The sequence below is a fragment of the Marmota flaviventris genome, chromosome 19, assembly GCF_047511675.1.
Source record: "Marmota flaviventris isolate mMarFla1 chromosome 19, mMarFla1.hap1, whole genome shotgun sequence".
NCBI lineage: Eukaryota > Metazoa > Chordata > Mammalia > Rodentia > Sciuridae > Marmota > Marmota flaviventris.
In genome coordinates this window covers 19,871,600-19,883,761 of record NC_092516.1, presented here as the reverse complement: position 1 = coordinate 19,883,761, position 12,162 = coordinate 19,871,600, and the positions used below count along the sequence as shown (strand labels likewise).

Here is a 12,162-nt window from a genome sequence, read left to right as displayed (position 1 = left end):
GTCCAGACCACCGACTGTGTGACCGTGGGGAGGTCACTCCACCTCTGTGAGCCTCGGGCTCCTCCTCTGTAAACTGGGGGTGGACACTGACCTCCGTGCAGCTGTTCTGATGAGTGGCAGGTCCTCGGCATGGTACTCACCCAGGACTCTCCCTGGGGCCACTGGATCCTGGAGCCAAAGCAATGACAAACCTGCCCCTAGGACCCCAGCCCACCAAGCGGCCCCCGGGAGGACGAGACAGTGTAACCAGAGGCTCAGAGGGTAAAACTGCAGCAATTCTGAGCAGGGGACCCCTCTGGGAGCGGGCAGCTGCTTGGGGAACCAGGTGGGTCACCGTGGGGGAGCTGGATCTGGAAGGCTGGGGAGGGCCCAGAAATGGAGAAAGCGAGGGAGAGAAGGTTTTGAGTGGATGGAAGTCCAAGAGCCCAGGCACAGAGCGGGGAGGGGAGAACTGAACCCGCGGAGCAGGCAGCAGAAAGGGAGGGCTGCGGGGAAGGGCGGCCCTCGGGGCCACCGTGTGCAAGGCGACCTCTGGGTGTCCCGGCCTGTGCCTGGTGCCTGTGTGAGGCTCCATGGGGCGTCCCGCAGCTGCCCTTGACCACGGCTTTTCCCCTGGATAACGCACGTGTCCATTTCCCGGACGCATCTCCTCTTAGGTCAGCCCCCAGCTCTCCACTGCTTCTCTTGCCACCTCCCCGCCCTCCAGGTGTGTTGGCCACGCCCTCCCCCTCCTGCCTCCAGGTGTGCTGGCCACGCCCTCCCCCTCCTGCCTCCAGGTGTGCTGGCCACGCCCTCCCCGTCCTGCAGCTGGAGGGAGCTCCTGACTGAGGCGCTGTAGGAAATGCTCCGCACCGGTTCATTCCAGGTCACGTCTGCAGCACTGATCCCTGTCCCAGGCTTTGAGGACACCACAGGGAACAGGACACACGTGGTCACAAAACTTCTATTTCTTGCTGAAAACAGTTGCAGAGATGTTGTCATTTAGAAGAGCCCGGAAATGCCCTTCTTTGATGAGCACATTCCAAAGAGTGGGCTGATCTGTACACAGGCTTCACCCTGGGACAGAAGCGCTCCAGGGCTGGGGATTTGTCTTTCTGGTTCACGGCTGTATCCCCAGCACCCAGGTCAGCGCCTGGTATGTAGTAGGTGCTCAATAAAGGCTGGTGGACAATCACATTGATATGAAACACTGACATTGGAAACTTAAGTATAGCCTGGGCCCTGGGCCCTCTGGTTTCTCATTGGTTTGGGTCCATGGGGGCTGATGGGAATCAGGCCATCTCCCAGCGGCCTGCTGTCTCCCTGTCCCGGGCTTGATGGGGACTCCATTCCTCTCAGGACTGGTTCTCAAAGTGCTTTCCAGACCAGTCGCCTCAGCAGCCCTCCCAGAACTTGTTGGAAAGGCACATTCCCGGCTGCACCCAGCATCTCTGATTCCGATGCTTCCGTGTGGCTCTGGCTCCCGGCCGTGGCTCCTCCTCTGTGGATTGGGCTCCTCCAGACCCTTGCCCTGTCCTGCCCCTCAGAGCTGGGCCGCTCAGGGCCCGGGTCACTGTCCCTCCACCCTGTCCACACCTGTCTATAAATAGTGCCCCTTAGCAGTTGCCTGCCAGCCCCTCCCAGGGTGCCATCTGCTTCCCGCCAGGCCCCCACTGGTCCAGATGGTCCGTGTGTCGATCGTAACCATCTCGATGGGCACATCCCCTCCTGCTGCCGTCCCCACAGGCTCCCTTCCGTCGCTGCCTGTCACCGATCTCTCCAGCTGGTGTCCTAGTGTGTGGGCTGGGTTTCAAGTCCCTGACCTCAGGGAGAGTCTGGGGCTGAGGGGGCCAAGGGGGCAAGAACACGCACCCTCCCTTCCTCCAGGCACAGGATCAATTACTTATCAATAGCCTAGAGTTGATTTCTCCATTCCCAGGGGAGCAGGGCTCGAGCATCCTCTGCAACGTGCTGAGAAACCCACCTCCACATAACTGAGGCCCTCCAAGCCACAGCAGCACGAAGTGTCCAGAACTTTCTGGAGAAAGCTCCGGTCCCCTCTGTCCCCTCCCCAACCCCACAGATGGTTCTGCGGGTCCCTTCCTGGTGCAAGGCTCTTGCTGAGCCCAGTGTCTTGCGTTCCTGGGACGTCGATCCTCCAGGTCCCAGACGTCTTGCTGCTCATGGGTCCCAGACCCTTCTCCCCGGGTCTGTGGTCCCCTCCCACCTGCATGAATGCCCCTGCTGTCCCCTCCCTGGAGCAGATGATAGGGGCCTCTGGGGACTCTCCTTCCTGGGGAGGAGGTGGCACCTCCCATTTGCTTTCTCTCTGTTAGAACGTCAGGGGGGCAGGGGGGCAGGAGAAGGGGGCACATTTTAAGAAGTGAAGTCAAGGCGTGTGTCAAAAATCAGGGCATGTGTCAGGCCACATCCATGGCAGGGGGTGACAATGGGCAGCACAGGGCTGGCCCATGGAGGAGCCCATTAGCCCCTGCAGCTGTCGCTGGGCTCTCTGGACTCCGCCCACCGCCCTGTCCCAGCTGTACTACCTGGGGTTTGTCACCAACCCCTCCTGACCCACCCGCCCTGTGGCATGTGCTAGGGGAACACTAGCATCGGGGATTCTTGCTTTCTTAGGTAGGGACATTGAGCCACGAATGACGTCACCCATCTCTAAGTGAAGGACCGGGCTGACTCAGCAGGCCTGGCTCTGGGGTCCCTGCTCTGGACCAGTGTCCCAGCCCCTCCCCACCGTGTGCTAGTGTCCATGTCTCTCTCCCCGCGAGACAGCAGAGGACGGGCCCCGTGTTCCCTGGAGCCCACCTGTGGGAGCCAGCGATGGTGACGAGGACACTACCTCCTCAGCACCCTGCCCAGCTCTTTGCCCACGCTGGGCCCACACAGGACCCCCGGGGGCTGCACCCCTTTCAGCAGCACAGAGTTCAAGGCATGGGAAGGCTAGGGACAACTGTGGCAGGAAGTGGCAGAGCCGGCATTAGAACTCAGCTCTGTTGATCCCAGACCTGGGGCTGTCCCGCCCTCCATCGCTGTCATGGGACAGATCCTCTAGCACGACTGTGAGCGTCCCCAAAACGACTCAAGGTTCAATTTTTTCGTAAGTCAAAGTCTCGTGGGATTGGAGTGTGACTCTCACCCCAGGTGTGGGTGACATCATCTGGGGCCTGTGGACCTCACTGATGTTTAGGCCTCCACCAGCTGAATCCCACTCTTTTGGACCTGACCCCCCCCCCCCGAGGGCAGGCCACTCCACTTAGCTGACCTTGGGCAGCCTGGCCATCTGTGGTGTCCACGGTTCAAGGAAGGTATGCTGCCATCAGGTGGCGGTGACAGGCCACAGCTCTGGGACCTATTGGTCAAGCCCTGAGAGGAAGTGTGAGTGGCGGAGAGATAAATGTACTTGTCTTCAGTTTTCTACCAAAATAAACCCCTCGATGAAACACATCCGTTTAACAACAGTCGACACGATGGTGTCAACGTGTTAAGGTCATTTCTAAAAGCAGTGAAGTCAGCGTCAGGCCGGTCGATATCTTTCTCATTAATGCTTGGCTAATCTTTAGGATGGAGACTAAGGATTTGGAGGAAAAAAAATCTCTAGTGTTTGGATTTCAGCTGTGAGACTTTGGGCCGTGGGAACAGCCTGTCTTCCTCAGGTTCTATGATTTTGCCTTAAAATTCAGCTTTGCCTTACACCAACCACGTGAGCTGCTGGACCATATCGGCTCAGACTGCTTCTTCCTGACCTTGTCCAGCAGAAATAGAAATGGGAGAGCCAGTTACTCAGCCCCTTGAGAATCTCCCTGCCCACATGGAGGTGGGGCCCCCAGGGATTCCTTCTGGCCCGTGTGGAAAGTCCTGACGTAGTCAATGGGAATGGATATCTGGGAATAGGTTAGGGCAGGGATTTCGGGGTGTATGGACCCAGGGGTGTCCTGTTCTGTCATTAGCTGGGTGTCTGGTCTGGATGTCTGGAGCCTGGGCTTTTCATTGCTATAACCCAAATGCCCGGGAAAATCAACTTAGAGGAGGAGAAATTTATTTGGGTTCACAGTTTCAGGGGTTCAGTCCATGGTCAGTGGCTCCGTTGCTCCTGAGGTGAGACAGGACATCATGACAGAGAGCACGGAGGGATAAAGCTGCTGAGATCGTGACAACCAGGAAGTAGGGGTGGGGACAGAGACAGAGATGGACCAGGGACAGGATATAGTCCCCGAGGGCACACCCCCAAGGACCCACTCCTATGAGGTCCCATCTCTTAAACTTTCTACCACCTCCCAATGGGACGTTCAAATTGCGAGTCCCCCAGTGGATTAACCCACCAACAGGTCAGAGCCTTGGGGCTCCAGTCCCCTCCCAAGGGCCTCACCTCTGAATACTGCTGATGGGGACTGAGCCTTCAGCACATCACGAGTCTTTGGGAGACACTTCATGTACAAGCTGTAACAGTCTCAGCCTGTCTGTCTCTACGATGGGGATTCTTGGGGTGCATTGCAGGTTGTTATGGGATTAAAGCAAGAGGGAACAGCCGTTCCTGATAAATCCACTCAACAAGTAGAAGGTAAATTATGTAACCCGGCAAAGGACAAGAGTAAAACACAGCTAATAACAAACTTAATGTACAAGAATGAGTGTCCCCACCTCAGTGGGGGAAGAATAGTCTGTCTTCAGCAGGTCGATCTGGCAAGACAGAATGTCAGGTAGATGAGGATCTCTTATCTGCTCCACCCAAAAGCAACTCTAAATGGGAAACAGGTATAAATGGAAGAGTTAAAATTACAAAACACTGAGAAAAAAAAGGTGAATTTTCATAATCTTGGGTTAAGCAAAACTTTCTTAGATATGCTATTCAAAGCATAAACAGCACCATAATTTCAGAAGCTCAGGAGGCTGAGGCAGGAGGATTGCAAGTTTGAGGTTGGCCTCAGCAACTCAGTGAGGCTCTTAACAACTTACTGACACCCTGTCTCAAAGTAAAAAATAATAAGGGCTGGGGATGTGGCTCAGTGACAAAGTGCCCCTGGGTTCAATCCCTGGTACCAAAATAAATAAATAAAAACAATAAAAAACCCAAAAGAAACAAAAATCCAGTTTATCTAAACTGAGCTTCATTAAAACTCAAAACTTTTGCCCTTCAAATGACATCATCAAAAAAAGTAGAACCTGCAAAAGGAATAAGATATTGGCAAATCAGATGTCTAATAAGGAATGTGTATGCAGAATATATGAAGAAATCTTACCACTCATAATAAAAAGATAACTCAATCTAAAAAAATGGCCAAAGTGTGATTAACGGGCAGGTAGCATATACAGCACAGACACGTGGCATAGAGGAATGATTCATGCCTTGGGCAGGACACAGTGGGAAGGGAGGAGATGTCATTATGCTACTTGGAATAGTATACAGTTTAAAACCTCTGAATTTTTTGTTTCTAGAATTTTCCACTTACTATTTTCAGACTGCAGTTGACCACAGGTCACGGAAACCTCAGAAAGAAAAATCACAGAGTAGGGGAGAGGGGACACTATATATCCATACAATGGAATATTATTTTTTCATGAAAAGAAATGAAGTACTGAGACATGGTATAGCATGGGCATCCTTGAAAACAGACTCAGTGAAAGAAGCCAGTCACCAGAGACCACAGCTTGCCTGATTTCATTTGTATGAAATGCCCAGACAGTAATAGATTAGCTGTAGCCTAGGGCCGGGAGGTGGGGAAATGAGGATTGACTGCTAATAGGTATGGGCTTTCTTTTGGGTGTGATGAAAATGATCTAAGACTGATTGTGGTGATGGCCACACAATCTTGTGTCTACAGTAAGAATACACTGAAAAACCATTGAGTTGTACATTTTATTTTATTACTTTAAACTTTTTTTTTTTTTTGTATTGTGGATTGAATGCAAGGGCACTTTACCACTGAGTTACATCCTCAGCACATTCCATTTTTTATTTTGAGGCAACACCTTGCTAAGTTGCTGAGGCTGGCCTCGAACTTGCGATCCTTCTGCCTCAGCCTCCCAAGTGGCTGGAATTACCAGCATGCTTCCCCACACCCGGCTAGAATTGTACACTGTAAATGGATGAACGGCATGGCTTATGAGTCACACCTCAAACAAACCATTGAGGATGACAGAAGACAAAGCGCTCAGCACGTAAATCCTAGATATGATTAAGGAGCCCAGTCGGGGTGGGAGTAGGAACCGGGCTCGGGAAAGCCTGTGTCTCCCTCAGGCCCAGGAGACAAGAGCTGAGGGCCTCCAAAGCTTTCACGGGCCACGAAAATGTTTTAATTTCTTTTAAAATCAGAAGGAAAAAACAAAACAAAAACAAAACTTTGAGGTGATTGTAAAATACAATTTTTAATTTCAGTTTTATTATGTTGGAAAGTGTCCCTGAAGGCCAAAGGACCCGAGATCCCCCAGGTGTTTCCCTGCTCTGGTCTGAATTTGGTTATTTACCAAATTTACCCCACTATAGCTTTGGAGAGAACAATAAATATTAAAGAAAGGTTAAATTCATTTGAAATAAAAAACAACACGTCCTTTCCCCCTCTTTGGTTTCAATTCTCCCTCTCGTTCTTGGTTGTCAGCAAATACTTCTTGATATGGTTGGTTACAGTCCCAGCACCACTGTCTGCTGTGTGACCCAGGCTGGTGGCTCAGCTACTCTGAGCCTCCTTACCTTCATGGCCCAGGCCACCGCGGGAGGCAGGGACCGTGGCAAACCAGAGCCTCTCAAGCCCCATCCAGGGGACCCAGGTGCCAACCTTGTGACTGCTGCTGAGTGGGGCTGGCCCTCCACGGAGGTGTCCGGAGCCTGGGTGGCCCGGCGACCTTCGGCCTATTCTGCGGGACCCGGGGGGCGGGGCGATCGGCACCGGGAGGGGTGGGGGGCGCGTCTGCGGACCTCCCTCCTGGACACTGTCCACTTGTGCGCATGCGCGCCTGTGGCTGGGGCGGTCAGCCGGGGGGAGCCCAGCGGGGAGGCGCCTGGCTTGGGGGGGCGGCCAGGAGGGGCCCCTGGGTGGGGAGGAGGTCGGGCCCAGCGGGCTGCTGGCCACCGGGGCCGGGGGCCGTGGCAGCTGGGGTTGGGTTGGAGGTGCTGTTGGCTCCAGACGGGGCCTGAGCCCTGGGTGCTGTCACATTCTGAAAACCCTTCTTTTCTTTTCAAAGGTGAGAAATGTCGCAGCTTCATTGACCTGGCCCCGGCATCGGAGAAAGGTGAGTGCCACCCGCCCAGGGGCCAGCTTCGGCCTCCGGAGATGGTCCCCTGCCCCTGGCCTCCCGGGTGACAGGCCCAGGAAGCCAGCTGTCTTGTTGTGAAGCTCTGATCACTGAAGCCGGGGAGGCAGGTGCGGGAGGACCATCTGTCCTCCTGCCCCAAGGGGTACCCTGGGTCCTTGGTGCCCTCTTCCATCCGGGGCACTCTGGGACCCTGGAGGAGGCAGGATGGGTGTTAGAAGTGGAGTTCAGACAGTTCTGGGGCCTTGCTTCTTGCTGGGGCTTTGCTCCCAGAAGATGGAGACCAGATGTCTGGCCCCTCTTGTCTCACAGGTGTGGGGAGGGCCAGTCTGAGAGGTTTCTGCTGCTCTGAGTCCCCAGGACCTGGACTCCTGCTGTGTCTCCGCATCACCCTCGTGGTCTTTGTCTTCATGGTCTAAAAGGGTGGCTGGAGCGCCAGCCATAGCATCTGCATTCCAGGCAATACAGTGGAGGAAGGGCAAAGGTTGCAGATCAACTGTAAGGTTCCCAGACGTTGCCCAGATATACCTGTGGATATCTCCGTGTCCAGAATTTAACACAGGGCTGTGCTCAGCTGCAAGGGAGGCTGGGAAATGTGGTCTTTATGCTGGAAAATGCTGTGACCAGCTCAGTCAGGGAGTCTCTGAGTATGGAAGAAGTACCTTGATACTGGAGGGGGATCTGTCGTGGGGACAGAGAGGCTGGCCATCTCCCCACCTGTCGACCCCCCTAAAAGAGCCCGCAAGAGAAACAGGTGGCCTGGAGATGGGGGGAGGGCCGGGTCCTGGAGTCAGGCCAGGGGAAGCCGAGGCAGCAGCCCAGGCACGGGCACTGTCCCCACATGGAGAGCGCCAGGTGTCCAGTGGTCTCCCCTCTCACGCGGTTATCAAAGGCAGATGGGGCAGCCAGTTGGCCCCGTGTCATGGAGGGTGGTGACATTCCTGCTGCACAGGTGCCGAGTGGTCCTCATGAGACTGAGGGATGAGTGACAGGCCCCCCACTGTCCCTCCGCCCGCAGGAAGAAGCCAGGACCCCGGAGCAGGCCTTTGGGAGAGGGAAGGCTCCGCTTCCTGTTTCCCACAGCCATTTCCTGTGGGTCGCTGCATGCAGCTGTCCCTGAAGCATTTGGTGGAGCACCTGGGGCCCGGCTTCCAGCTCCAGGTCACTAGTAAGCAAGGCTGCTGGCACCGGGGACAAGAGGTGGAGGTTTATTGAGCAGTTACTATGGGCCATGCCCCAGGCACTGAGAACCCCCTGGGGGGCTGTCCTCACCTCCACCTGGGGGCAGAGGACTGAGGCTGAGCTGCCCACTAGCCGGTGTCTCCCATCTCCTAAGGTGCAGAGCCGGGTGTTGGCCCAGGTCCTGGTCCCGGAGTCCATGATCCACACCCTCCCTGTCCCCTGGGATGCACGTCCCACCACCCCGAGGGCCGCGGGGATCCCAGCTTGGCGCTGCCCACCGGGCTGACAGCGAGCGGGGCCCGCGTGTGTGCCCTGGCCAGGTGGCTGCGGCACATGGCAGCTGCTCCCGGGGCCTGTGCCCACCTGTAGGCGCCTCCCAGTGCGTCCACCCAGGGCCGAGTGCCCGTGTCCGTGTGCGAGTCAGCCGGGTGGCTCCTGCCCCCCAGGTGGCCTCCGGCCTCTCCTCCTGGTTCTTTTATGAGGCCCCAGGGCCCCAGAGGCGTCCACCATTCTGTTTGACTGGCTTTGCTCACCCTGTGACTCTAGGGCTTGGCGGCCATGCCGAGGACCTTCCGGCTGTGTGTAGAGAAATGTTTACAAGAGGTCGAGGGGACAGCTTTGCCACCGTGTCGCAGGGTGGTCTTTATGTACTCACCGCCTCTCAAACACTTTAGCTGTCCTGGGCATGGGCAGGGTTAGGTCCACGGCAGCCGCGTGGCCTCTTGTGGTGGTCACCCATGGGAGTGTGACACAGATCCACCCACTAGCTCACCCTCTGCCCTGCACGACTGGAGTCTCCACTGTGCAGTCCAGGCTCCCGGGGGACGGGGACATGGGGTGACTTATTGCAGGTGTTTTCTCACCCAAAGGGCTGTCTTCCCAGGGAGGCTGGTCGCCGCCCCAGCTCACCCGTGACTCCTCTCCTGGTGTTTTCTGGTTGACCAGATGTGATCAAGATGGTGACCCTAACACCAGTGGACCTTCAGGGGACGCCTGCCATGGGCCAGCCTGATTGACGTGGTCCACCTTCACAGATGAGGAGACGGAGACACAGGGCCGTCCCACAGCTAGGGGACAGTGGGGCTGGGATTTGAACTTGAGAAGTCTGGTTCTTCTGCTTGAAAAAGCTGGACCCAGGAGGGTCACAAGGGGATCCCCTCCAAAACCTGGGGGATTCCCCTTCGTCCTCCTCCATCCAGGACCTCTGAGCTGAGTCCGGAGCTTCCCTCTGTCTGAATCTCTGGTTTCCGTGACTGGAACAAAATACTCCAGATGAGCAACTTAAACAGAAGGAAGGTTTATCTTGACTTACAGTTTGGGAGCCTTCCGTTCATGGTGGTTCATCTGCTGCTTTGGGGCCTGCGGTGGGAGCACGTGGTAGAGTCAGCTGTCACTCGTGGTGGCAAGGAAGCCAGGGAGTCAGCAGGAGACCCATGTCCCATAATCCCCCTCTGGGACACACCCCCAATAACCTAACTTCCTCCCGCCAGGCTCCGCCTCTTAAAGGTCCACTACCTCCCAATCACGTCAAACTGAGGACCACAACCTTCCACACGTGGACCTTCAGGGAACATTCCAGGTCCAGACAGTGGCAGCCTCCTTCCACCTGGCAACCGCACATGTGCTCTCATGGCCCTTCTCAGGTGCTGCCTCCTCGTCCCCACCTCTGCCCGCTGGCCAAGCACTTGCCTGTCATCTGTGTCCCATGCCATGGTGTGGAGTGTTCTTCCTTTGTCTGACCACTCCAGTTTCACCTTGCACGTGGGGAACACATTTTTTGTGTGACACTGGCCTAAGCCATGACCATTTTTCATCTGCATTCCTGCCACACTCTGCCTTTGGATTCTCTTGGTAGTTGGAACAATCTTTTTAAAGCATAAAATCACATCCCAGGATTCCCTTGTTTAAAACCCTTCCACAGCTCTTCTTGAGATAAAAGTGAGTGTCCCTAGGGTGACCTAAAAGGTCCTGCATAGCCTGGCCCTATACCTGGGATCTCATCTCCTGCCACCTTCCCTCCACACTCTAGCTCAGAATTCTTGCTGTTCCTTGAGTCAGCCAAGCTAGTGGGTGCCCCAGAGCCTTTGCACATGCTGTTCCCCTGCTCCTGCCAATTATTTCAAAATTTTGCATGTTATGAATACAATACTGCAATTGAACATACTTGTTCAATTTGAGTGTGTAATTTGAAAGTTGGTGTGTAAATTAGAGATGAAAGACTCTTATAAACCCACCCTTAGGTGATAATTATTACAAAAAACCCCCCTATATATACACACACGTATATGTTTATATGTAGGTATGTATATTTATATAGAAGTCATGGATTAATTTTCCTATTAGTATACGGAGACTTGCCTTCATTTTGTGTGTGTGTGTGTGTGTGTGTGTGTGTGTGTTTGGTGTTCTGTTGGGAATTGTGAATGCTAAGCATGTGTTCTATCGCTGAGCCACACCCCAGCCACTGTGTTCATTTTTGAAACAACCGTGTCCCATTCCATCACAAGGAGACAATTTATTTAGCCAGATCCTGCAGCTGGACATTCAGATTATGTCCCCCTTGCCCTTGAGCGTCCTGTGTCATAGCTGGATAATGGTGCCTTGCACATCCCTCTGTCCCTCATAAGCCTGGTCTCCAGCCCCAAAGGTCTCTTCCTTTCCCTGAGCCCCCAGGGCTCTGCCCACCTCGGGGCAGCACTGGCATAATCAGCGCTGCACTGAAGGTCTGCACAGGAGGCTGTGCCAGGCAGAGGGCAAGGAACTAACTCAAGATGCCCGAGGGATTCATGAAGGTGAAACGTGTCAATTCAGGTGAACAGCAATACCCATAAGCTGTGACCTTGACTCTGAAAATGCAGCAGCAAAGCTTTTTGGACTCCTCCATCATCTTCTTCCAGGCTTCCCTGCATTTCAAAGCCTCAGTCACTTATTAAGTCAGTGACCAACTGATAGTCTTAAAGCCTGGTGTATCAGTCAGCAAGACCCTTGTTAATGCTGTGTAACAAGCCATCCCACTACAGTTATTATTCCAGCAGTGATTATGGTGATGATGATTACTCATCTGTGGATTTTCTTGGGGTTCGCTGATGTAGAATAACTTGGTTCCAAGATTTAGACTAGGTTCAAATCAGCTCTGCACAGGTCTGTTTTGGGGACCAGGTAGAGGGACCTGCAGATACCTGAAGGAGCTTTTCTTGTGGTCATGCCAGAAATGCAAGATGGGGAGCCTAATTCCACAGGCACATTTGAAGTGTGTGCTTGCATTGTACCTGCGAACATCCCACCTGCAGGCCACACCCAACATCAATGGGGGGGGGGAGTACCCTACCCACATGGAGGCCAGGGTTACAGCAGGAATGAAGAGTTGCTGAGCCACATCCTGGCCTGGCCACAGGTCTCGAGGGTGGCTGGTGGCGAGCCATGCTGCAGCTGGCCTGACCCCAGATCCTAGAGAGTCCTTGAAGATGTTTGGGTTTCCCCCTTTGTTGTATTAACAGGGACCCTGGTAAAGATCAGTCCCAAGTAGGGGGACACGGGGAAGCCCCCAGCTCCCAAGTCCCAGGTTAGAGCTTCTCACTGGTGGATGGACTCACAGTGGGAATAAATGAATGAACAGGCGCACACACCCAGCCTCAGGATTCATTCACACTGTCCAGGCTGCACCAGGGACCTCCCGACGGCCGAGCCACCTGCTGCTTCTCAGTCCTCATCTGCCTGGACCTGTGTGTGGCCACGGAC

The 12,162-nt window shown here is 54.6% G+C and overlaps 1 protein-coding gene across 4 annotated transcripts in view; it reads left to right on the top strand.

Annotated features, from left to right (window-relative positions):
* Gsg1l (GSG1 like) overlaps nucleotides 1–12,162 on the top strand; it is a 170,192-nt gene that overhangs the window by 52,393 nt on the left and 105,637 nt on the right. For 3 of the 4 annotated variants that reach the window (XM_027948343.2, XM_027948342.2, XM_027948341.2), the window contains exon 2: nucleotides 7,174–7,221. The exons of the other annotated variant lie outside the window; for it this stretch is intronic. In XM_027948343.2, the coding sequence (XP_027804144.2) occupies nucleotides 7,174–7,221 (48 nt within the window). The remainder of the gene's footprint in view (nucleotides 1–7,173; nucleotides 7,222–12,162) is intronic. 4 annotated transcript variants of the gene reach the window in all.